The 26,418-nt window shown below is 43.0% G+C and overlaps 1 protein-coding gene across 1 annotated transcript; it reads left to right on the plus strand.

Moving 5' to 3' along the window:
- Positions 1 to 209: 209 nt before the first annotated feature.
- LOC124689633 (probable ubiquitin-like-specific protease 2A) lies at positions 210 to 12,317 on the plus strand. The gene is given in 16 exon segments (XM_047223130.1): positions 210 to 470; positions 579 to 639; positions 724 to 773; positions 2,068 to 2,265; positions 2,321 to 2,408; positions 3,567 to 3,675; positions 4,675 to 4,743; positions 5,528 to 5,656; positions 6,148 to 6,212; positions 6,215 to 6,347; positions 6,424 to 6,479; positions 6,555 to 6,636; positions 7,075 to 7,165; positions 8,616 to 8,735; positions 10,544 to 10,894; positions 11,019 to 12,317. Coding segments are annotated over 16 exon segments (3,033 nt in total). The 3' UTR covers positions 12,189 to 12,317.
- Positions 12,318 to 26,418: the final 14,101 nt, after the last annotated feature.

The raw sequence follows: 26,418 nt of genomic DNA on the forward strand, positions 1-26,418 counted from the left end.
GACCTATAAGCACATATGGAGGGTGTAACGAAGATGACATGACCTTGTTTTTATTGTTGTTATTATATGTTAATTCCATATATCAACTGCGGTGCATAGAAATGGAAGTTCTCCGTGTTCAATTCTTGACTTCTATGATAACTGGTCAAATAATATCTAATTATTTCTATACTCCCCCCACCCGTGTGTTGTAATTCACCAGGTTGCAAATGAATCAGGCTGAGGTCTCTGATTTGGTATGCGATGATACTAATGCTGGCGAACAATCTTATGCAACTGAATCTCCAGAAGTGAATCAGGATCCATCCCGGGAAACAATCAAATTTGAAGTGTCAATGGAAACTCCAGCCATGCACAGTGTTTTCAGCAATTCCAATGCTTGCTTAGATGGATATCAGCATACAGGGATCATGACAGGAAGGAGTGAGGCTGTGGAGGAAGTTAGATTTGGCATTATGCAACACCTTGAGGTTCAGCCACATATGCATATCGTTAATATTTGTCTTCTCATGCAATTAATTATTCCATTTTTGTGTAATGATCTTTTTTTGTTAACTGTTCATTGTTTATTTAATCAGGGAAGGGTTTCTGACTCTGATGAAGAAAGCTTGTCAACCAGCCCTGAAACTTCTGATTACGGTACACCTTGTAGTATGGTCAACTCATAGTTAATGTTTATAAATTCTTTATGGGAATATGCTAATATTTGCTATGCAATTTCAGGTTATATGGAACAAAATATGGAAATTATTTACAGTACTTTGGGTGAAATGGTATGTCTCCTCCTCACATTATTAAATTGTAGTTTTATTGTTGAACACTCCAAGTAGTTTGTATTATTGAATGCAGTTTTACTTTTTCAGCTAAAAATTTGGAGAAATGATTTATGGAAGTAGAACTGAGATGTCATAGCAGTAGAATTTTTTACTTGTTAAGTTACAGCCAGTATTTGGCCTTCAACATAATTCAAGTGTCGTCGTGCAGATTCTTCTTGCAAAATATACTAGTTGATCAACTTCTGTCGGCAATGTTGAATCATCGAATGCCATGCCTTCTTTATCTTGTATGGCAGGCGCTGGTTTTTTACTTTTTTAACATGCAAATTTTCATTGGCAACATATATACGCTTAAATTAAGTTATTTCGGCTTATTTACTTTCCAGATCATGACATATATAGTCTCCTTCTCATGATAAGCTAATTGAATGCTCTTTGCCTTCCCCTAAAGATTACTCCAAACTGAGATGATTCATAATATTCTGCTGTTTGCATGGTTTTTCATTCACCGAGTCAAATCAAGTCACCGAGGCTGCGGCTCGTGACTTGACTCAGCGACTAGGGCTTGATTAGTCGCCCCAAGTCGCCATGGCCTAAATTAGATTTTAGGGGCAGAATTAGGAAGCAAAATGGTGATTTTATTGTAATCCTGCATAGTTGGCAATCAAAAATCAGAATTCGGCCTGTCATCTATCACACCCAGGCCTGCCAGGCCTAGCCCAGCCCAACTAACAGCTCCCAGCCTACCCCCTCGTCACTAAAACCTAAAACCTAGAATCTGAACACAGCCGCCAGCCTCGAGTCTCCTCCTAGCGCCGCCAGCCTCTGTCCTCGAGCCTCCTCCTACCGCTGCCAGCCTCTGCGCCGCCGGTGAGGAGCGGCGGCGACCGGCGGCGGACAGAGGCAGCCAGCCTCGCAGCCTCACCGCGCGACCCTCTCCTTCCTCCTAGCGCCGCCGGCCTCGCAACCTCCTGAGCTCTGCACTTTCTCTCCCTTTCTCTCTGAAATCCGGTGGCGGCTCGAGCCTCTCCTCCTGAGCCGCTGTATAGTCGCAGGAAGTCGCCGTTGAGCCAGTGACGTGGCGCGACTTGCTCCGTGAGTCAAGTCGCCTGTGGGACCCAGCCACGCCGCGACGACTCGGCGATTAGTCGGCGATTAGGCGACGACTCAAAAACCATGGCTGTTTGATCCTCACCAACTCTGTTTACTTACCAGTTACCAATACTTTGGACTAATATGTTGCTTGAAGTTGGGGACTTTACCTTTATTTTTATTTTGTCTGTATTTGTAGGATGACAAAGAAGGTCCGGTTATGCTTATTCCCGAGTTCGTGTTGTGCGACACAGCCTTGCATCTTCAGCCTCAACTAACTTTTTCATCGGACGGGTTCAAGATTGAACATTTTGATTGCGATTCACGTGAAGATGAGATGATATCTCTATATTGGGATGTTTGTGACATCATTTGCATTAATAGTAAATGGACTCAGAGTGTAAGTAGTTCACTTTTACTATTTTGTTACTTTTCCTCATATTTTGTATAGCTCAATTAATGGCAGTTATCCTTCTAATCAGGTCAAATCTGCCTCCATTATTATCACTGTTAGATCCAGCGCAGAAACCAAAAGTCCAGGTAATTACGCTGGGCATTCTGGTCTTTTTATTTTATCCCAGATTCAATATGCTTTCCTTATGACCAAGGATAAATGACATATAGGGTGCGTGTTCTTTGAAGGATTGTTATAAATTAAGGTGGCATTTTTTGGGAAATAATACAAGCAATAGGGCAGTTTTATATTTGAGGGTTTGGGAAGCCGATGGAGGGTGCGAGAAGCACCACTTTCGGTGCTTTGGGCTTTATTGTGTATTTTCAAGAAGCACTTGTAAGAAGTGCAAGTGCTTATCAATTAGTTGATGTTAGTTTCGGCTTGTGTTTCTAGACCTAAATGCACGGGTACGAGCCCAAAAAAACACACAATTAGGTCAAACCCAGGTTCCCTAGGATGTAACACCAATGTTGATATAAGCCTAATGAGAGAATTCAGATCGAAAGAAACAATAGACGATTAACCAATAAATTATTTGTGTCAATTGCTGGTTGAATCGGAACTGAGCTTCTGCTCTGCCATGCACATGTGGATGCCGAAGCACTGGCCGTTGGCGCATTCCATGTGCTGCTGTGACCTCGTCCCTCATCATGATGGGAGTTTCAGTTAAGTGTTGTGCGCTAATCTGGTTACTGTTTGGGAAGTTCTTGCCTCTCCTGCTCTCATTTCCGCCGGATCAATGTAGTAACCCTGAAGCCAAAATAGTAAGTGTGGGCTGGTAGGCAAATGGGCTTACCCACACCTTTTACAGCTGTAGTTATGGTTGTTATTTATTTATGAGGTGGTTAAATCCTTAAATGGCAATATGGTGTAATCAGTTTCTTCTTTTCTTATTTCTCCACATTCTAGTATTGTGATCTGCCAAAGACATGATTTTAGAAAATGCTAACCAAACCTAAAATCAAGTATATTTCCCATCCATTCAGTTAGTTATTTTTAACACCTTTATTATTGGCTAACCTGAAATATTGATAGGTGAATTCAAATCGCTCTAATTTGATGTTTGTGTTTTCTATTTGATGTTTATTTTATCTTCTGAGATTGATTTTAACTTGAGGTCTACATTCACAAATAATTAATAAGTTAACAAATTATGAAATGGATGTTAATATGGTGAGATTTAGATATTCCTTTGGTGTTTGCCTGTGTCAAACTAATATGCTTGTCTTTTTGATACTCTATAGGTCCTATTAGAGTGGAATTTTGTCTTGCAGATCCACAATGGCCACAAAAACAAGAGAAGATTTGTTGTCTTGCATCAAGATACCATGAAATCTGGAACACCACTCCGCCGTAAGCTTTAAGCTGATGTTATGCTTTATGCATGTCCTTTTAATTCTTGTACTAGTTGATTTCACTTGATCTCACTCGATCAAAGTTCTGACCACAAAAACAAGAGAAGATTTGTTGTCTTGCATCAAGATACCATGCATCATTAACACTAATTGTTGGTATTTCTCCCTCTGATCAAGTATTGAAGCCACATATAGGATCAGGAAAGCTAATGCTGAGTATGGGACCATGTGAATTGGGGCGTTAAACATATGATATTTAACAGATGCTGGCCACACCAAATCCATTCTCATATTTTAAGAAGCTTGTGTATTGAGCTCGGGAATTTTGATGTTGCTCATATTTAATTAGTGAGAACTACCAGATAAAGAGAATGATGGTATTTTGCTTAATACCAATGGATGGGGATGCATCATATCAGATACTACTGTTTTTTTTCCCGAGAAAACACAAAAAGCCTTAGCATTTCATTTCATTGAAAAGAAGAAGAGTTTGTTGTTACAATCCTCCTAAGAGGCCAGGGTTCCGATACTGTGGAGAGTAAACTGTTATCAGATACTATCAGATACTACTGTTACATATCAGATACTACTGTTAATATATGGTTTATTCATATTGTGGAGAGTAAACTGCACACTTTAAATTACTGCATGAAACAGTTAAGTCATGATGTGTTATTCAAGGGTTCACGAAATCAGGCATGCTGCAAGTGCTGTAAGTCGGGTTATTTCAGTTTAGGTTTGGCTAGGGATGCTTTTTTCGTGTGTACGGGGTTTGGATACGGATACATTATGATGGAGGGATTAGTGGAGATTATGTTTAATTTTGGTGGAAAAAATCTTATTGCAGTGGAGCATCGCATTTTTGTCAGACTGTTGTTGGACAATTTTGCTGTATCTTCATCTTTTTACACCTCAAATTGCAGTTTGCTCTTAGTAACAACATATATACAGTCTTAGTTGTAGACAATGATCTTATACAATGGCATGTCACTGTCAGAGAGGATATTGCGTTGGAGAATCGGAGCATGGACATCAGTTTATTTTTCCCCAAGCAATACTTTTCCGGGTATGTTGCACTTATGTAATTTTATTCTCTGTATTGTTTTTTTTTTGTCTCTTCACGAACACTGAAATATCTAGTTTCACTCATGTCATGAGCACTAGAGCACTACACGTAGCTTCTGCCGTTTTACAAACAATGTTAGTGAATGTTCTTATCCATTTTACTAGTTTGACGTACTATGTATGATCTGATGTTCTTTATATGATGTCCAAGTTTTAAATCGCAGTTTTAGCGGCAAGGTCCTACCTAAACTATTTAAATTGTTACCTGTAACGTTGTGTTATTTCAGTAGACCACAGTTTTGATAAATAATAGTAAATACTTGAATCATACAAGGCAAGTGTTGATACAATATCATATTAAGAACACACTTCTTTTCACAGAAAATTCTTAATCAGTTAGAAATAAAGATGATGAAGTGTTGAAAAAGAGAGGAGGTTTTTTATAGGTTCTCATAATCTATTCTCGTAAGAGGTGTATTTAGGCCTTTTAGTGAAGTTGAATTTCAGATTTATCTTGTAGTATGTATCGGTAAAAGGTCTGTAGCGATAAGGTAAGACAAAGCTATAGTGGAACATTAAATCGTCGCTTAGCGATTGGGGTCCAAAAACCAATAGAGCAATTATTGCTAGGTATTTATAACATCATTAGTGTCTGAAATCGATCTGATTGTCTATCCTCTTGTTGTAGTTGAAACATCTATGTACTGAGGTTTAAGCTGATTTTACTTTACTTTGTTTTGTGTTGTGTATGCTTAAACTTGTTCCATCTTTTTTAATTGTTTCAGCACTGAGGACTTTGAAGAGGTTATCTATCCCAAAGGAGATCGGGATGCTGTTTCTATTAGCGGCAGAGATGTTGATTTGCTTCTACCTGAGACATTTGTCAACGATACAATAATTGACTTTTATATTAAGTAGGTCCAACCTTTCAGTGCTGCCTGCACAATCATCCTTTATCTTATGGCATTAGTTGCTAAATGATCCTTTCCTATTATATTTTTTGTGCTGTTACAACTGCTATTGTAATATTTGTAGATCTGATCACCTGTTTTGCTACATGCAGATGCAGTTTCATAGTTTTGTGAAGTTGTTTATAAATAAGAAATGGTTTTTTTTAGTTTCCAATGTCTCTTAGTAAAGCAGTATCCTGCAATGCTGTGAAACCTACAGTAACCACGTGGCCCTGCTCGCGTTTCTGTTCCATGCGATCAGTCTCAACTATCATAGTTGATTTTTTCTGAATAATAGATGATTCCGTCATCAATTTAAATAGCAAGAAAGATGAATTTCTGTTTCTGATGTGTTAGGTTACCATTCTTTAGTATGAACCTGTTAACTTCACATTTCTCTAGAGTGCATTCTACTTATTTGTAATTACAAGTATTTTTTGATTTCTTATTTGCAGATACTTAAGCGCAAGAATAAAAACCACAGAAAGGTCCAAGTACCACTTCTTTAATAGCTTCTTTTTCGCAAGCTGGCAGATCTTGACAAAGATCAAGGAAGAGCTCCAGAAGGCAGATCAGCTTTTTTACGTGTCCGCAAGTGGACCCGAAAAATAAACATATTTGCTAAGGATTTCCTTTTTATTCCAGTGAATTTCAGGTATGGAACTCATCAATGTTTTTGTTGATGCAATGATAATTTGTTGTGTGCTCATAATTGTGTTTATGCTTTGCAGCTTGCATTGGAGTTTAATTGTTATCTGCCATCCTGGAGAAGTAGTGACATCTGAAGGTATAGACATAAATTGAAGTTCATAGTTTTGACACTTATGGAGTAGTGTTTTACTTTCCTTTTGTATTGCTGCAGATGATGAAGCTAAAGTTCCATGCATATTACATATGGATTCTCTTAAAGGAAGTCATAGTGGACTGAAGGACATCATTCAAAGGTAACTCATTTCTTGAAGAGTGATGATTTGTGCCACTTTTGTGCAAAAATAGTTTATTTTAGGAAGCACTATCAAAGTTACAAAATTTTGACCACCAACATACAACAACAACAAAGCTATTTGTCCCAAGCAAGTTGGGGTAGGCTAGATATGAAAGCCAACAGAAACATATGCACAACATTTTTAATTTTCAGATGAAAATGTTCAGATTAGTTATCAAAAGCACATTCATATGATTATATTAGTATTGATATGTTTTTGGAATAGGTAATGGTCAAACGGTGTGTATTGTAAACCACATTGATACCTGAAACATCTAACTTGGAAGTATATGTAGTAACTGGAAAGTTCAAACAGTCGGTCTCTATTTTTTGTACTTCATTGTTCTTTTTTATCTTATCACTCAATATCTGCTTAATTTGACTCCTTCTGGTGCAGTTATCTATGGGAAGAGTGGAAGGAAAGGCACCCCGAATCAGGATTAGATATTTCAGACAAATTCTTAAACCTGAGATTTGTCTCCCTCGAGGTTTGTGAGCATCAGCTTTTAGTATCAACCATCAAGTTTCATGTGCCTCTGGAAATTCGTTCTCGAGTACCTTTATGCTTTATGTTAATTTCATGACTTATAATAGTTCCGGAAACATTTGATCTTAATGATGTGAAGAGGGCATGCACTGCAAGAAACCCTATCTTTTGTGTTTTCACGAGTGATCAATATATGAAGGAACATTTTCTTTTGAATTGCATTGCCACTTGCACTCATCAGTCACCAATCATGGAGAGTTATAAGTTGGTAATCGGTGTGGATATTTATCGAAGGGTATTCAGCCACATTGTTATCTAGATAAAAAGGTCAAGGTTTGATATTATTAACAGAATCCGCTCATCCTTTAGGCTGTATGGTTTGAAGCTAAACTGTACCAGAATTTGTTTGGTAAAGTCCCGTCGGCTGTGATGACCAGTCACGATTCCTTTGGTCTGTTATCCAGATTTTGGCGAGTTTCTCTTCACATTTCAATTTTAGCTCTTGCCAAATCTTTGATAATGTCTATGCAAACCGAATAACGGAATTCAGTGCAAATCGGTATGCACAAACGTAAAAAGAAAAACAGCCCATGAACATGTAACCAACATCAATATCAAAGCCTTTTTTCCCAAGGAAGTTGGGGTAGGCTAGATATGAAACCTAGCAGAAAAAAAGGAAGCCAAAACAAGAACGCGAAGGAAAAAAGAGAGTAAACTAAGATTCCGGCACATGGATCGCTGATCTCCATGCAGTCCTATCAAGAACCAAGACTTTAGGTACATTCCAATCCCGCAAGTCTCTTTTTACCGCCTCCGCCCAACTCAACTTCGGTCGTCCTCTACCCCTTCTAGTCTCCTCCATACTCCTTAGAATTCCAGTGTTAACTGGAGCTTCTGGAGTCCCCCGCTGGATATGCCCAAACCACCTTAGTCGGTGTTGGACTAGCTTCTATTCGATCGGTGTCACCCCCTTAGCCTATCACGAATTATCTTGTTCCTAATCCGGTCCTTTCTTGTATGGCCGCACATCCATCGTAGCATGCGCATCTCCGTGACACTCATTTGTCGGATGTGTTTTTGTTTTAGTTGGCCAACATTCTGCCCCATATAGCATCGCCGGTCTGACTGCCGTCCTATAGAACCCCATAAACATGTACTATGCAATAAAATAAACTGCTAGCCTTCTGTTTTAACTAAAATTGCAGCCCAGGGGTTAATTTCTAATTCGGAGCTTCTGTTAACTATATCTATGATTGCTCACAGCTAGTTTGTTTGACTTGCTGAGTTAGCTTATACAGCATATTTTTGTTCTGTGACAATACTTTGAGGTGGTCAATAGGGTTACAAATGTATATCACATCCATGCCTACTGAACAGACAAAATTTCTCTTATTTCATTTGTTAATATGTATTTTTATTAGTAATATAGGTTTGTTCTGTTTGTGGTCCAGCTTCCCCAGCAAGATAATTCATTTGATTGTGGCTTGTTCCTACTCCATTATGTGGAACTCTTTCTGATGGATGCTCCCAGCAGCTTCAACCCCTTGAAGATTGATGTATTCTCAACCTTTGTGAGTTTTACTCTGATTCATTTTCTTAATTTTGGTGTTCTTAAGTTTGAGCCTGCAATTTCACCAGCAACCTATAAGTTATTTTTTTGTTTATGTAATTTTGTTTGTTTTCCCTTCAAATGCTAAATTTGTTATGGAAACACCATGCATTGAGTAATAATTCAGATGTGCATGCATCTGTTCGATTTTTTTATGATTCAGAGAAAAAACTCACGAGACCTGTCCCTACTTTCCCAAGATTATAGCCACTTCGTTGTACCTTCACTTTCAGTGGCGGAGGACAAACTAAATTTTAGGTGTGGCAGAGCCAATAGTATGGTAACATTAGGTAGGGTAAAAAATATACTCCCTCCGTTCATTATTATAATATTTTTTTAGATATTTTAACGTGGGCCAGGTACAGACCGATATGAGTGAACTTACATACTAAAACACGTCTAGATACATGTATTTATTTTAAAAAAATCTTATAATAGTGAGCGGAGGAAGTATGTGCTAAGTACACCGCCTACTATTTGCTACTCCCTCCGTTTCATAAATCTTATTGTGGTTATGGAACCGAGGAAGTAGTAGAAAAAAAATCAATATGAAAGTAGGATATCAAAGAAACAATTATTTATTAAATCCATATTACACATTCTCAAATCAATTGTTTTGGTCCGAGCCAAAGATTCGTTGTTAGTATATTGTGTAAAGGCCACCATAGCAAGCAACTTTTTCAGCTAAAAAATCCTACCAGGGCCCATCCATGTTTTCTGCTTGGATTTCTCCTCTACGTCAACGTACATACCCATGAGACTGGCTCTAATCAGAACACTAGGTAAGCGTACTACGTATTTACCTTGCTATGCTTAGCTGGCGGACGCCATAGCTCGCCAGAATGGGAGCTCCGCCACTGTTCACTTTAGTTAATTGACCACAGTTACTTGTGGTCTGGCCATCTCTATTTGCATTTGAGCAACTTGTTACATGTTATCTCAAAAAATAAGCAGCAGAATTGGTGTAAGGTAATCGCTGGCGTGAGGATTCTTGTCTTCTGTGATTATACCATTCCTAATCAATAAACGGTAGATTCCTGGTATACATTATAAAGCATAGGTGTAAGTCGAATTGAAGACCAAAGTTTGAAGTGTTGGTGGCATTCTTCGCCAGCTCACATGGGCTTGTCAAAGTTAAAGCTTAAAGCATGCATGGGCTATTTTCCATCTTACTCCCTCCGTTCTGAAATAGTCTACATTCTAGCCCCAAAATTTGTTCTGAAATACTCTACATTCTAGCTTTTAGTCAACAACAACACTGAAAACGAGGTGGTTTTGCTCTTTTTATTGGATGTTGTTATTTTCAATGTAGCTTGGATTGGTTGTTCAAATATCTAAGTAGTACTAATAAATGCACTACTAATTTGTCTTAGTTTTCCTAGAATGTAGACTAAATCAGAACGGAGGGAGTATGTTATTATTGATTGTGGGAGCACTGTTCTCTAATTAAAATATGGGGATGGATATGATGTGAACACTGAGTTTTAGTCAACCTTTTCACCCTCAGTTGGAGCAAGCAGTTGTTCAGTGAAATAATGTATGTCCTGTAGCCTGTTTTGTACATTATTTTCCAGCATTAGATTGAAGTTGTAGTTTGGCCATTGTATCTTTGCTTGAGTAATCTAGAAGTTATAGTTTGGCCATTGTATCTTTGCTTGAGTAATCTAGAAGTTATAGTTTGGCCATCTTTGCTCCAGTAATCTTTATCTCAGCCATGTCATTCTGGATATTTTGTTAATTTCGTATTTTCATTCTTGGTGTACTTTTCAGCTCAGTGATAATTGGTTTGCACCCGCTGAAGCTTCTCTGAAGCGTTCATTGATCAGGAAGCTAATCCATACGATAGTGACAGAACCTTCTCATAATTTTCCGGAACTAAGCTGTGCTGCAGACCAGTGTGATGAAAGGCATCAAAGAAGTGAAAATGCTGAGCAGGAAGCAGCTATAGAGTTCCTTGCTCAGGGGTTCTCTGCTGGTGAATCTGATTCAGTTTGCCAAATTCCTGGAGCACAGCAAGAATCCACATCCATTTGCTTTAATAGTCCTGGAAAGGGCCCACCTGTTTCTGGATTTGGTTTAGAGACTGCAGATGGTACAATGTTTGCTGTACAAGATATGCAGGTACAGTTTTAGCAAATGACAAGAACTTTTATTGTTCCAATGGATTGGTTGCAATCAACTTTCGTTGAACTTGTTCTCCAGTGCCATGTCGTAACTTTTGTTTTTCTGCCTTATTTTTTGGCAGATTTGTCCACCGGACAATGATACTGAGGTCTGCTTGCCAAGGCAGGGTGTGAAAAACGATCCAACTCTTTCAGAATCTGATAATCAATGTGGTCTGAGATCATGTGCCCCAGAAGGAGCTGAAGTGCTGAAGGATGATGGCTGTGTGGTAAAAGATAGGGACACTTGCGAGGAATCTGTGCTGGATCATTTGCATAATAACCAGGAAATTTCCAGCCAAACAGAAGCTATGGTGCATGATGCTATGGATTCCAAGTTTTGCTCATTCTCTGACAATCCTGATGTAATGGCCTGCAAACAAAATAGTTTAGAGACAAGCACAAATGAAGTTGTGGATGTCTCCGAAGATATGCATTCTGTTATGATGTCTGCTGCCACCAGCAAAGATGATATTGCAAATGATCCAGCAAGCACTAAAGGCGAAGCTGAAAACGGCAAGTGTGATCTTCCTGATGTTGGCATTGCAATTGGTGATATAAATGGAAATGTGTCTGGGTGTTCTTTAGAAATAAGCGTTGTTAAAGTTGAGGAGGCTATAGGTGACGTTTCTGATGACACAGGTTCAGTCGTCATAGGTTTGGTCAACAAAGATGTACCTGAGCACTCTTTGGCAACGAATGCTGTCGAATCTGAGGACATGGAACCTGAAGATACTCATGGGGATGTCAATCTGGAAGATGATATCCAAGTTAACACGAACGAAACTTGCACAGCTGTGGATGAGATCAAGGGAAACACTGACAAATGTATGACCATTGATGAGGCTGTTTCCTGTGAGTCGATAGAGGGAAAGACTAACAACATCCCTGCAGGTGACAGTGACAGTCGGAGGGATGAAGCTCATCCAGACAGTGCGGGTTTGCATGGGACAGTTACTTGTGAAGAAGTCACGACTCGTGCTGATGCTGAGATGGCATCCTTAGAGAGCACCTCCTGTGCAGAGAACGAAGCAGTTAGGGAGGACAAAGATGGTGACGCTAAAAGACCACTTCCTGACAGCACCTCGGAAGTTGAGAACATTCAGGTTTCTGAAGATAAGTGCTCAGAGGAAGATGCCCCATGTACCGAAGAAAAAGAAGAGAGGCGCCGCAAGCGTCGCAAGGTTGTGACATCGGTACCAGCAGAGAAGCGACTAACGAGGAGCTCCTCAAGGACGCCGTCTTTAGATTAGAAAATCCGGCTGGTGTAGGCCCTAGCTTGTGTTATGTTTGACGATGACTTGTCTGTAGGTGGCTTGTGTTTACATGGAAAAGTTTTGACACGCATATTCAGCTATATGATAGTTATCTGCCTGCCTGACGTGATGCCTGACTTTGTTGTGAAAAGTTTGTGTAGGGTTCTCTATCAATTTGGCTGTGAAAGTATCGGCATCCCTAGATTATCTGTCAACTTGCAAATGTGTCCCAGGTGTCAACTGACCCTGTCATCAAGAGAATAATAAAGAGAACAACCAACATAGAAAGAAAACGTACGGACAAAGAGTATGTGATTGCCGAACGTGCACACCAGCCGAGAATTAGAAAATCCCGCAGATCGACGCGTGAGCGGAGCGCAGCGCAGGGCCGATGCTGTTTAGTCCCACATCGGAAAACTAGGTGAGATACACGCTACATAAAAGAGATCATCAGTCGGTTCCAATCAACAAGCCGAGCCCGGTAGCGTGGGCTCTTAAACCCAGATGGACGGGGGCAGCAGTTCGGGATGACGTGAAAGGAGTTGAGAAATGAGGGTGACCAGCTTGCCGGGCCCGCCCCCGGGGGCCCGTAACCGTAGGTCATTTGTGATCGGGGCAAGCCCACCACTACTCCCTCAACGCGACTTGCTAGGCCCGCCCCCGGGGGCCTGTTACCGTAGGTCATTTGTGTTCGGAGCAAGGCCCATCGCTACCGACTGCTAACAACTTTTTTGTTATTTCAACTATGTTTTTTTCCATCCGTATTTGAATTTTCCGTAGATTTATACTTGCATCGGAGCGAAATAGATAACATACATACATCTATGTTTCCTAATTAATATTTAAAACGAAATAGTTTCCAAATCTTACATCTATTAATATACTCCAAATCATTTTGCATAAATTTATCTACATACACATGTAACTAGATACTTTTTTTTTGTAGAGGCATGCAAGTATGTACAAATCTGCGACAACTAATTTGGCTCAAAAGGGGTATCAACTTTGTACGCTGGTGTTTGGGTCTTACACATACTATTAGCTAAGCATCATGACTCGGTGCAGTCATTGGCATCTACATATAGAAAATGGAACTCCACCTTGAAATAGACTTTGGCCCGCTATATTAATATAGCAACACCACGGTACAACTGCTAGGACATGAGCACAAACACACCCAAAAGAAAGCATAAAAGAAAGAAAAGAGAAATAATGTCGAAGAGGTCGGATTGACGAAAACAATGATGTCCCGCGGCCGCTGCGTCCTCCTGATATTTCCCACCACACTTCTAGCACTTAGAGGCGCAGCGTACCAAGCAACACCTTCAGGAAGGGATGCGACGACAACGACGCTGCCGTCGGACGGATCCTAGGGTTTCCCCTCGTACGTACAGGGGCTAGGGAGGAGGGCTTCACCAAACGCCCTCCAGGAAAGAAAGATGGCGCCCACAGACGTCACCACGTCGGCATCGGCCAACCCGATAGGGATTTCTCTCGACCCTCGCAACCCCGCCCCGCACGCTTCACCATGCTCCACCACACTTGCCGCCCACCACCATGCGCCGGCCACGGCCTTGCCGGACACCATCGGCTGTCGTACCGTGACAAGCAAAGCGAGATCGGGAGGATCAAAAAGCTAGAGGGACCCGCCTCCACCGCCACTGCGGGCACCGGACGGGCGCATCGACGAGGAGCAAACCAGGCCCACGGCCCGGCCGAGCCGGCGGGCTCGTGAAGCTCCCGTCTCCGTGTTGCGGTACACGCACCATGCACCATCGACAAAGCCACCCCGGCTCCGGCGGCCCCTCGGCCCACCGGGAACGGCACGGGCGAGCCGGGACCGGCCCACCGAGACACAAATGGGGCCCGGATCTGGGCCGGGCGGGGCGCCGCCACGGGCCACCACGCCACCCGCAGCCAAGCAGCCGCGCGCCGCTCCGGCGCCAACCGTCAGGCCGCCGACCGTGAAGACGTGCAGCCGCCGGAAGCCTCGCCGACCTGGGTGCACCGCTGCAGAACGAGAAGACCCCACATCCTCCTCCTACGTGAGCGGGGGAAAGGCAGCTCCGCGCCGCCGGCACCGCGCGGGCTTTGCCCGGCGGCCTGCGCCAGCGGTGGCGGCATCGGAGGGGGAGAGAGGGCTGCTGCGCTAGGGTTGGTTCCGCCCGCCCGTCGCCCGCGGGAACGATGGGGACGGGTACCGGTTCGCTCCGTATGTTTCATCTCACGCGAGCAGCGTACGATTCTCGCTCCCGCCCGCTCGCTCTGTGTGAAAATTGAACTCTTTCCTAACAAATAATTGAAAGGAAATAGTTTTCAAATCTTGCATCTGATGAATATGGTTTCTTCGATTTAAATTAGTTGTCATAAATTTGTTTATATACACATGTAACTAATAGGCAATGTTAAGTTCTATCACTGTGCGAAATTTGAACCCAAGATACCAGATATTCGAGGTAGCACAAAAATGATAAAATCTGAAAGATTTTAAGATTGTTAGAGTTTGTCTGTTCACTATATTATACATATCAAAATTTGTCATTTTTGCAGTCTTGAATAAGGTATTCCGAGTACAAATTTTGCACCTTGGTAGAACACAACATTATCTACATATATATTTATTTTTTAAAAATTCAAATTTTAAAATATGATTTTTAATTTTTTCAAAAAAAAAAGCTACATGTAGCTCGACCTATGTTTATGGTTTCCCCGTCAACGGGGACTACTTGGAAGTTGCGGCCGGACCATCTGGAGGCACCGCCCTCCGTCAGGGCCACAGCCGCTCGCCCTTTGCCCGGAGATCATCCACCTCGCCGCTGCCCACGTCCTCCACCGGAGGTAGCTCGCATCTTCCGCGGGGAGAAGGAGAAGCGCGATTTACGCCCACCCGGGGCGAAGGCTTCCCCCCGGCAGCCATGGCATAGCGAGCCCCCAGCTCGATCCGTAGCCCTAGCGTTGAACCCTACCAGGGTCGAAACCAACTTGCCGCGGGAATCAGACTCCGATGAGCTTCCCAGCTCCTCGTCGCACGTATCACAGACCGCGCGCCTCCTCTTCGCTGTCCCCTGCCTCCGTCCAGTCCGCCATCACCCAGAACTTTCCGCCAAAACGACACGGCTGTCTGCGCTCCACCGCTTCACCGGAGGCCGACGCCCGACATGGTTTGACCGGCGCAGACCAGAACTCCCCGGCCACCCGCACGCCCCTGTTCGAATCACCACTCGCGTCGCCACTCTCGTTCCTCCTGTCCATCTCCGGAGCGATCCTGCAAATCGGTGCCGCCCGGCTGCCGGTGCCTGCAGCCCTGCACGCACGCACGCCGGATTCGATGCAGTACCAACGGCCGCTCTAGAAAACGAACGCAAACCACCAACCCACCGCTCGATTTGTCTTTCCGACGAACCGCTTGCCGCCGAGGAGGGAGAATCGAAGGAGGTGAGATTGGACGGAGGAGCGAGCTTGCGGCTGCGGGAATTTCGGTCGTCTTTTCGTCGGAAAAAATCCCACGGAAGCGCGGATCGACGCGTGAGCGCAGGGCGGACGCTTTTTAGTCCCACACCGGAAAACGAAGTCAGATACACGCTACATAAAAGAGATCATCAGTCGGTTCCAATCAACAAGCCGAGCCCGGTAGCGTGGGCTCTTAACCCAGATGGAAGGGGCAGCAGTTCGGAATGACGTGAAAGGAGTTGAGCAACCACTACTACACGGTAGGGATTTAGGGGTACTTTGCCCTGGGGCGCCCCAAAATACCCCTTTTAGAGGCACTTTTGCCAAAATGCCTCTAATGCCCTACCTATTGGGGCAGTTTTGAGAAGTGCCCCAATAGGTGATACCTATTGGGGCAGTTTTGAGAAGTGCCCCAATTGGTATACACCTATTGGGGCAGTTTGGACAAATGCCCCAATAGGTGTATACCAATTGGGGCACTAGTCAAACTGCCCCAATAGGTGTATACCAATTGGGGCACTTCTCCAAACTGCCCCAATAGGTGTATACCAATTGGGGCAGTTTCACAAATGTCCCAAATTCCCCGCCGGTGAGGTGGTGGTGTGCCACGGCTTCCAGCCTTCCAGGTTAAAAACAACAAATTATGTGTAAACAACAGACATAAACATCTGGTAATAGAAACAGATAATTCAAACACTTAAATTCCTACAAACCATCACACAGAACTTGAAAGCTAAACTAGGTGATAATCCAAACTACTTGATAATTTGAAGCTAAACTAGGTGATAATCCAAACTACTTGATAATTTGAAGCTAAACTAAGTGATAATCCAAACTACTTGATAATTTGAACAAGTTTACTGTAGAACATTAAACTAGAACAAGTTTACTTGATAATCTGAACTAGCTCATTGCCCCCACTAGTTGATGATCTCAACAAAGTTGAGACTTATATACTCCTGCATTGGATATATCTTGATCAAAACAGTTGATTCAACTCCAATGTGAGCAGCAGCAGCAAAGTCTGTCCAACCATTTGAAAAGGATACATGTCCAAGGTCCCATTCAATTTTGTAGGTGCAGTCAATAAAGTCTTCTTCTTCTCCTTCTAGGGTTGTCCATTCCTTGAAAGATGTGCTTTTCCAAAAACTGGGTACCTGTAGCCATCCACAGCCTCACTAGGCATGTACTGACATAAGAGCAAATAATAATTTGTCAACATCTAATTATTGCATTCAAATGCATAAAAACATTAGAATAGTTAACGAGGGTGACCAGCTTGCCGGCCCGCCCCCGGGGGCCGTAACCGTAGGTCATTTGTGTGCTCGGGGCAAGCCCACTACTCCCTCAACGCGACTTGCTAGGTCTATCCCCGAGGCCCCGTAACCGTAGGTCATTGTGTGCTCGGAGCAAGGCCCATCTCTACCAACTGCTAATTTTTTTTTTTGTTAATCTACGACAACTAATTTGGAAAATCTACGACCACTAATTTGGATCGAAGGGGGTATCAACTTTTTACGCTGGTGTTTGGATCTTACACATACTATTAGCTAAACGTCACGACTCGGTGCAGTCATTATCATCTATATATAAATAGAAAATCGAACTCTTTCCTAGCTAACAAATACTCCGCATTTAAAATAAAATAGTTTTCAAATCTTACGTCTGATTAATATGTCCCTTCAATTTAAATTAGTTGTCATAAATTTGTCTATATACACACACGTAACTAGACATGTTTATTTATGTAGATAAATGTAAGTATATACAAATCTGTGACGAGTAACTTGGACCGGATGGAGTATCAACTTTGTACGCCGGTGGCTAGGTCTTACGTAATTTTTTTTCCGATATGGGAGCAGATCCATAACTTCAACATCCAAAGAATGCACATAATTTGTATTTATTAAATTAGTCACAAAATCTTATAAGGGGAATACAAAGATTATCTCGAAGCCAACTTCTAGTGAGAACTCGCTAAACCTACAAAACTGATGAAAGGGGTGACCAAGAACAGAGCCCTGACTTCAGAAGAACACACATTATCTAAAAGCCGAGTGTCTCGCCAAGCCGTCCATTGGAGGATGAGAAGCACAAATAATTTAGCAGACCCTCAGCGCACACCATTGCATACGCCGCATAAATCGCCACCACCGTCTTCCACGAACCCATCTCCAAGAGGGATCAATGCATTGACCTTGCCAGGCGGACGGTGCCAGACAACTCCACCATCCTGCGCACGTCCATCACACTACGTCCTTTTCCGAGACACCGCCGCACCATGCCGCTGAGGCTCGAAGACACACACTGCTCCACCTCAGCACCATCACCATCTGTTGTCTACTCCAAAAACGATGCCCAGCCCGCAACAGGTAGAACGGCACCGCACGCCGCCATCGTCCGATCCGGGAGACCTGGGCCTAGGATTTCCCCCGGAGCTATTAGGGCATCTCCAACGGGACGACGCTTCGCATCCGTTTGCAGCCGCGCGGACCGAAAATGTGCCCGCACCCCGTTCCAGCGGGGAGGCGCGTAGTAACTAGGTCAGTGACGCAAACGCGGCCCAAAAATGCTGTAGGTTTGCGTCTCGGACGCATCGGTCGTTTGCACGATCCTCGAATGGGCTGGCCTGGCAGCAGCACAGATGCTTCGTCTTCAGCGCGACATAACTTACGGGCGGCGCGCTGGAGCTTGGCGCGCCTCGGCTTCCGCGAGCGTGTGCTGCTGGGTGGCGTCGCAGTGACATGACATTGAAGGTGAGATGGTGTCCGAGCCTTTTAAAGGTTCGCTGCCTTTGCCCATTTTTCCGACCACACCATTGCTAGAGTCCATCGTATTCACCTGACCGACACCATGGGGAAGAAATGTTGTCTGTTCCGCAAAACCAAGAATGACCACGAGGCTAGCGGCTCGTGGCCTAGCAAGAAGCCATGGGTCGGGCGGTACATCCGCATCGAGTTCGTGCGCCGCCTGTCGGAGGAAAACCGGCCGGTGCCATGATCGGACGCAAACCTGTCTGGAGGAGGCTGGTACCTCAACTCCAGGCGCGTGCCGGTCCCCCCATGCCACCCGAGGGCCAAGAGCGTATGACGAGGTGCGCGGCCACCGAGCCATCTTGCCGGCCGATCTCCGAGAAGATCCGGCGTACGCACTGAACTCCTACAACTGGATCTCGTTTGGGATGAGGGAGTTCGACCCGCGCTGCCGAGCTGGATACCTCGGCGACCTCGACCACTTCGACCGCGAGATCGCGGTGGAAGAAGAGGAGAACGACGACGAGGATGGGGACACAGACGAGGACAAGGACGTCGATGACGAGGGCGACTACGCCACCGAGGCTGAACGCGAAGATAACGACCACGACGACGGCGGGCCAGCGTGGGATCCGGAGACCCAGCCGCCGGACATTAGCGAGGAGGAGGCCATTGCCATGCATTTCACTGGCCAATAGCAAGCTCGACGAGCTCAACGAGCTCGCTATGTGGAACGGGCTCGCCACCAGCTTCGCGAGTCGACGCTCGTGCAGAGGAGGCCGATGACTCCTCCGGCCACGCCGACGCGTTCCAACGACCGCGCGTCATCTGCTACTCCTTCCACGGACTGGGATCCGTGGCCTACGGCGCCGACGACCTGGAAGCAGTTGCCTCAGCCTGCCCTTCCTCTTCCACCACCAGCGTACTAGCTTCCATGGCCGACGCTGGAGTTCATCAACCTCATGAGCAACGGCGAGCAATAGCCAATAGCTAGGTTTTAGCAGGCCTTTCTCGCCTTTTTAAGTCTTTTTATTTTTTTATTAATGACAATTATGAAGGGAAACAATTTATGCGTCGTGTCACTGAAACCACCCCTGACGAAAACGGACTCGCGGTCGATTTTGACCATTTAAGCCGACACAAACTGCCACGCGCGGACGTTTTGGACGTCCGTCGCCCCGTTGAAGATGCCCTTAGCTAAGTGTCATGACTCGGCGCAGTTGTTAGTTAGTACTATATATAAGAAAATTAAAGTCAAAGTAATTTTTCATAGTGATAATTGCTATGAGGTACGTACATTTTATAAACCATCAAGTGCACACTGATATATGTCTACTGTGAAGGTAAAATTAAGAGCTCTACCACTAGTAGAAAAAAGGCCATCAATACCGGTTCCAGAGGGCTTTTCGTACCGGTTAGGCAACCGGTACAAATGAATCGAGACAAAAAACCCCTTTGGTACCGGTGCCTTACGAACCTGTATTACAGGGGCCTCCACGTGGGCCCGGAGGAGACCGCATGGCTGGAGACCTTTGGTACCAGTTTGTAAAACGAACCGGTACCAAAGCTTGGCTATCCACGGCAGAGAAAGTGCATAAATCTCTGCCGTAGCAGAGAATTCGGGGTTTAGGGTTTAGGGGGATTTAGGGGTATAGGACCATTTCATCGTACGAGGAACGCGTCGATGCGCCAGAAACACGTTTGGGTTTAGGTAGTACATGACGATCAAGGTGATGCATATCAACTTGGTGCATATATATAACACATGTAATTGCATAAGATCGGAAATTAAGTAGAACATGCATGAAGATCGATCTTCATGCATAGTGGTACTCTCCGAGGCATACTATATATCACATGTAGCATAGTGGTACTCCGAGGAAAACTATATATTACATGTAGATCTTCATGCATAGTGTTACTCTCCAAAATTAGCTATGATGCCCCGAAGGAAAAATCCCACAATTCCTCGGCCAATTGCTTTGAAGCGGTGATCGATTGAGAGCCTATCCCGCTTTCTTGCCAACCGTAAAAAATGAGATAAAATGAATACAAGAGCTATGCGTGTGTATATATATATATCAAATCACAATCAAACAATTATAACTGAAACTCAGCACAACTTATGGTAAGAAAATAAATTTGTGAATATTGTTTACGTACCTCTCTATTTCTTTGATTATTCATTCTCTCACTGACAATCTTGTGAATGTACTCGCAAACGTAGTATTCACATAGATTAGTTCCCAATGGTTGTTTCGCGCATTTCTGTACAAAAATATAATTGAGTCAAACAATAATCTAGTATGATAAAGGTGTGTGGACCTAGGTAGTACTACTTAGTTTGTTCGCACGCCATATTAGCTTCGGTTTCCATTTACCGGCCGGATCTTCCTGGATGAACGTTTGCCATATGCTGCCGGACAAAATAAAATGCATAAAAGAGTTATCAATTTGTTGATATCATGAAATTAACGAAAAAACCCGATAAGAATTAAAATTACTTTTTGAGCATATCAAAAGCCGTCTTGTATAGTATAGGCTCTTTGCTTAGTGAGTTAAAGACTTCAACTTCTCCATCGTACATTTTAATAACGATAAGAATAAAGTGGAACGTGCGCACGTTTAAATATGGAGTGTCATAGATATAAGTCATCAGTTAAAATTTTAACATCTGGTGAGCAAAATAGAATGTGTTAGAAGATAGTAACACTCACTTGAAATTATAAGGCCAAAGTATTATTTTTTTTGTCACGTTGTCGCTTCAAAAACCTAAGAAAAGTCTCCGGTGTATCCTTGTTATACATTGGATCTTCTATGGTTTTTTCATGCACTGTATCCGGATCAATGAACCCAATATCCGGGATTTCATCCCTTTTGCATTCGAGCTTCTTCGATCTGCATAATAGAGCGTACAAAAGATTAAATTGAGGATAATTGCAGACAATGAACGAGCTGAGCTAAAGACTTCTCAAATTACATAAATAAATCACTTACAGACAATAGCAACTTATGATAGATTTGTCGAGGGCCCGGAGATTGTATAACTGAAAAAGTTCGCAGAAGTCAATGCTCACAGAGGCTTCTATAACTATCAGCGCACTCCGGCCACACTTCATTCATGGTGACACCCGGGAGGGCTCGTATTCGTCCAACGTTTTCAGGATTCCCCAGAGCGAGTGTCAGCTCGTCATTCTCTCTATCGGAAATGTACTCTCCCTTTCTAACTTTTTCAATTGCATCTACAAGCAGCGCTGTGACTTCTGCAATTTTTTCCTTCCATTTTCCCTTTGCAACGATCTGACCTGTCTTTGGGTCCAACCGTGCCCCATGCGCGAACAACCAGAACTTGGACCGGTCGGGCCAGTCCCATGTCTATGGAACGATTCCTGCATCCATCAGTTTAGCTTCAAATGTTCTCCACTTTGGAATGGAAGTCTTGTAGCCACCTGATCCCAAATGATGGAAATGTTTCTTCTTTGCAGCATTTTTCGTATTTGTGACTGATCGGGACACAAAGTAGACGATTTCTTATACGCCTTAAATGCGGGCCAGTGCGCTTTTATCTTCACTAGACTTTCATTGAATACTGGATCTTCATCTTCATATTTGGCCCATAAATTTTTCTTCCAGGTCTAGAATTATGTGGCCATCTTCTTAAGAGTCCATTCCTTGACTTTCTTTTTTTGGCCTTCGTCATGTTTTCCGGTAGGCTGAAGTGTGTTAGTAGACTGTCCCAAAGAAAATCTTTTAGAGTATCGTTGACATAACTAGCTTCACCCCCGCGTTCTTCGACTTATGCCACTCTACAAGGCTGATCCGTACATGGTCCATAACAAGAACTCCAGCTTGAGTTACAAATTTACGGCAATACTCTTTGGGTTCCACTGGTTCACCACTATCCTTAAATGCCGTGAGGGCTAACCTACCCTCGCCCGATAGACGTTGCGTCGGGCCTCGTTGCTTTTTAACAGATTTGGTCGATGATCCAGAAGGCTAAAATAAAAATGATTCGTTAATAAGTGCAATACAAATAAATCAAATCATCTACTGATGAACATAGCCTTAATATATAAATATACACCTCGCCGGTGTTTGTTAAGGACACTTCGTCGTCTCTTCTTTCTTTAGACCCAAGTCCCTGATGGCGTGTAAGACACACGTCCGTTGGGAACCCCAAGAGGAAGGTGTGATGTGTACATCGACAAGTTTTCCCTCAGTAAGAAACCAAGGTTATTGAACCATTAGGAGTCAAGGAACACGTGAAGGTTGTTGGTGGCGGAGTGTAGTGCGGCGCAACACCAGGGATTCCGGCGCCAACGTGGAACCCGCACAACACAATCAAAGTACTTTGCCCCAACGTAACAGTGAGGTTGTCAATCTCACCGGCTTGCTGTAAACAAAGGATTAGATGTATAGTGTGGAAGATGATGTTTGTTTGCGAAGAACAGTAAAGAACAAGTATTGCAGTAGGTTGTATTTCAGATGTAATGAATGGACCGGGGTCCACAGTTCACTAGTGGTGTCTCTCCGATAAGAAATAGCATGTTGGGTGAACAAATTACAGTTGGGCAATTGACAAATAAAGAAGGCATAACAATGCACATACATATATCACGATGAGTACTATGAGATTTAATCGGGGCATTACGACAAAGTACATAGACCGCTATCCAGACATGCATCTATGCCTAAAAAGTCCACCTTCGAGTTATCATCCGAACCCCTTCCAAGTATTAAGTTGCAAACAACGTGACAATTGCATTAAGTATGGTGCGTAATGTAATCAACACAAATATCCTTAGACAAAGCATTGATGTGTTATCCCTAGTGGCAACAAGACATCCACAACCTTAGAACTTTCTGTCACTGTCCCACATTCAATGGAGGAATGAACCCACTATCGAGCATAAATACTCCCTCTTGGAGTTACAAGTATCAACTTGGCCAGAGCCTCTACTAGCAACGGAGAGCATGCAAAAACATAAACAACATATATGATAGATTGATAATCAACTTGACATAGTATTACATATTCATCGGATCCCAACAAACACAACATGTAGCATTACAAATAGATGATCTTGATCATGATAGGCAGCTCACAAGATCTAACATGATAGCACAATGAGGAGAAGACAACCATCTAGCTACTGCTATGGACCCATAGTCCAGGGGTGAACTACTCACACATCGATCCGGAGGCGATCATGGTGATGAAGAGTCCTCCGAGAGATGATTCCCCTCTCCGGCAGGGTGCCGGAGGCGATCTCCTGAATCCCCCGACATGGGATTGGCGGCGGCGTCTCTGGAAGGTTTTCCATATCGTGGCTCTCGGTACTGGAGTTTTCGCGACGAAGGCTTTAAGTAGGCGGAAGGGCGGAGTCGGAGGGCTGACGGGGGCCCCACACCATAGGGCGGCGCGGGGCCCACCCTGGCCACGCGGCCCTGTGGTGTCGGTGCCCCGTCGCCCCACTTCGTTTCCCTTTCGGTCATCTGGAAGCTTCGTGGAAAGATCCTGGGCGTTGATTTCGTCCAATTCCGAGAATATTTCCTTTGTAGGATTTCTGAAACAAAAAAACAGCAGAAAACAACAACTGGCTCTTCGGCATCTCGTCAATAGGTTAGTGCCGGAAAATGCATAATAATGACATAAAGTGTGTATAAAACATGGAGTATCATCATAAAAGTAGCATGGAACATAAGAAATTATAGATACGTTTGAGACGTATCAAGCATCCCCAAGCTTAGTTCCTACTCGCCCTCGAGTAGGTAAACGATAACAAGGATAATTTCTGAAGTGACATGCTATCATAATCTTGATCAATACTATTGTAAAGCATATGAGATGAATGCAGCGATTCGAAGCAATGGCGAAGACAATGAGTAAACAACTGAATCATATGGCAAAGACTTTTCATGAATAATACTTTTAAGACAAGCATCAATAAGACTTGCATATGAGTTACTCATAAAGCAATAGATTCTTAGTAGAAAGCTTTGAAACAACACAAAGGAAGATATAAGTTTCAGCAGTTGCTTTCAACTTCAACATGTTTATCTCATGGATAATTGTCAACACAAAGTAATATAACAAGTGCAATAGGTAAACATGTAAGAATCAATGCACACAGTTGATACAAGTGTTTGCCTCTAAGATAGAAAGAATAGGTGAACTGACTCAACAATAATGTAGAAGATAGGCCCTTCGCAGAGGGAAGCATGGATTACTATTTTTGTGCTAGAGCTTTTCATTTTGAAAACATAGAAACAATTTTATCAACGGTAGTAATAAATCATATGTGTTATGCATAAGATATCCTATAAGTTGCAAGCCTCATGCATAGATTACCAATAGTGCCCGCACCTTGTCCTAATTAGCTTGGATTAACATGGATTATCATTGCATAACATATGTTTCAACCAAGTGTCACAAAGGGGTACCTCTATGCCGCTTGTACAAAGGTCTAAGGAGAAAGATCGCATTTGATTTCTCGTTTTTGATTATACTTAACTTAGACATCCATACCGGGACAACATAGACAACAGATAATGGACTCCTCTTTAATGCATAAGCATTCAACAACAAATAATATTCTCATAAGAGATTGAGGATTGATTGTCCAAACTGAAACTTCCACCATGATTCATGGCTTTAGTTAGCGGCCCAATGTTCTTCTCTAACAATATGCATACTCAAACCATTTGATCATGAAAATCGCCCTTACTTCAGACAAGACGAACATGCATAGCAACTCACATGATATTCAACAAAGTTGTAATAGTTGATGGCGTCCACAGAAACATGGTTACCGCTCAACAAGCAACTTATTAAGAAATAAGATACATAAGTACATATTCTTCACCACAATAGTTTTTAAGGCTATTTTCCCATGAGCTATATATTGCAAAGACAAAGGATAGAATTTTTAAAGGTAGCACTCAAGTAATTTACTTTGGAATGGCAGAGAAATACCATGTATTAGGTAGGTATGGTGGACACAAATGGCATAGTTTTCGGCTCAAGGATTTGGATGGACGAGAAGAATCCCTCTCAATACAAGGCTAGGCTAGCAAGGTTGTTTGAAGCAAACTCAAGTATAAAATGGTACAGCAAAGCTTACATATGAACATATTGCAAGCATTATAAGACTTTACATCGTCTCCTTGTTGTTCAAACACCTTAACCAGAAAATATCTAGACTCTAGAGACCAATCATGCAAACCAAATTTTAACAAGCTCTATGTAGTTCTTCATTAATGGGTACAAAGTACATGATGCAAGAGCGTAAACATGATCTATATGAGCACAACAATTGCCAAGTATCAATTTATTCAAGATATTATACCATTTACCACATGCAACATTTTCTGTTTCCAACCATATAACAATGAACGAAGCAGTTTCAACCTTCGCCATGAACATTAAGAATAAAGCTAAGAACATATGTGTTCATACGAAACAGCGGAGCGTGTCTCTCTCCCAAACAAGGAATGCTAGGATCCGATTTTATTCAAACAAAAACAAAAACAAACAGACGCTCCAAGTAAAGCACATAAGATGTGACGGAATAAAAATATAGTTTCACTAGAGGTGACCTGATAAGTTGTCGATGAAGAAGGGATGCCTTGGGCATCCCCAAGCTTAGATGCTTGAGTCTTCTTAAAATATGCAGGGATGAACCACGGGGGCATCCCCAAGCTTAGACTTTTCACTCTTCTTGATCATATTGTATCATCCTCCTCTCTTGACCCTTGAAAACTTCCTCCACACCAAACTCAAAACAAACTCATTAGAGGGTTAGTGCATAATTGAAAATTCATATATTTAGAGGTGAAATAATCATTCTTAACACTTCTGGACATTGCACAAAGCTACTGAAAGTTAATGGAAAAAAGAAATCCATCAAACATAGCAAAACAGGCAATACGAAATAAAAGGCAGAATTTGTCAAAACAGAACAGTCCGTAAAGACAAATTTTTCTGGGGCACTTAACTTGCTCAGATGAAAATGCTCAAATTT

This window comes from Lolium rigidum, chromosome 2 (genome assembly GCF_022539505.1).
Source record: "Lolium rigidum isolate FL_2022 chromosome 2, APGP_CSIRO_Lrig_0.1, whole genome shotgun sequence".
Classification (NCBI taxonomy): Eukaryota; Viridiplantae; Streptophyta; class Magnoliopsida; order Poales; family Poaceae; genus Lolium; species Lolium rigidum.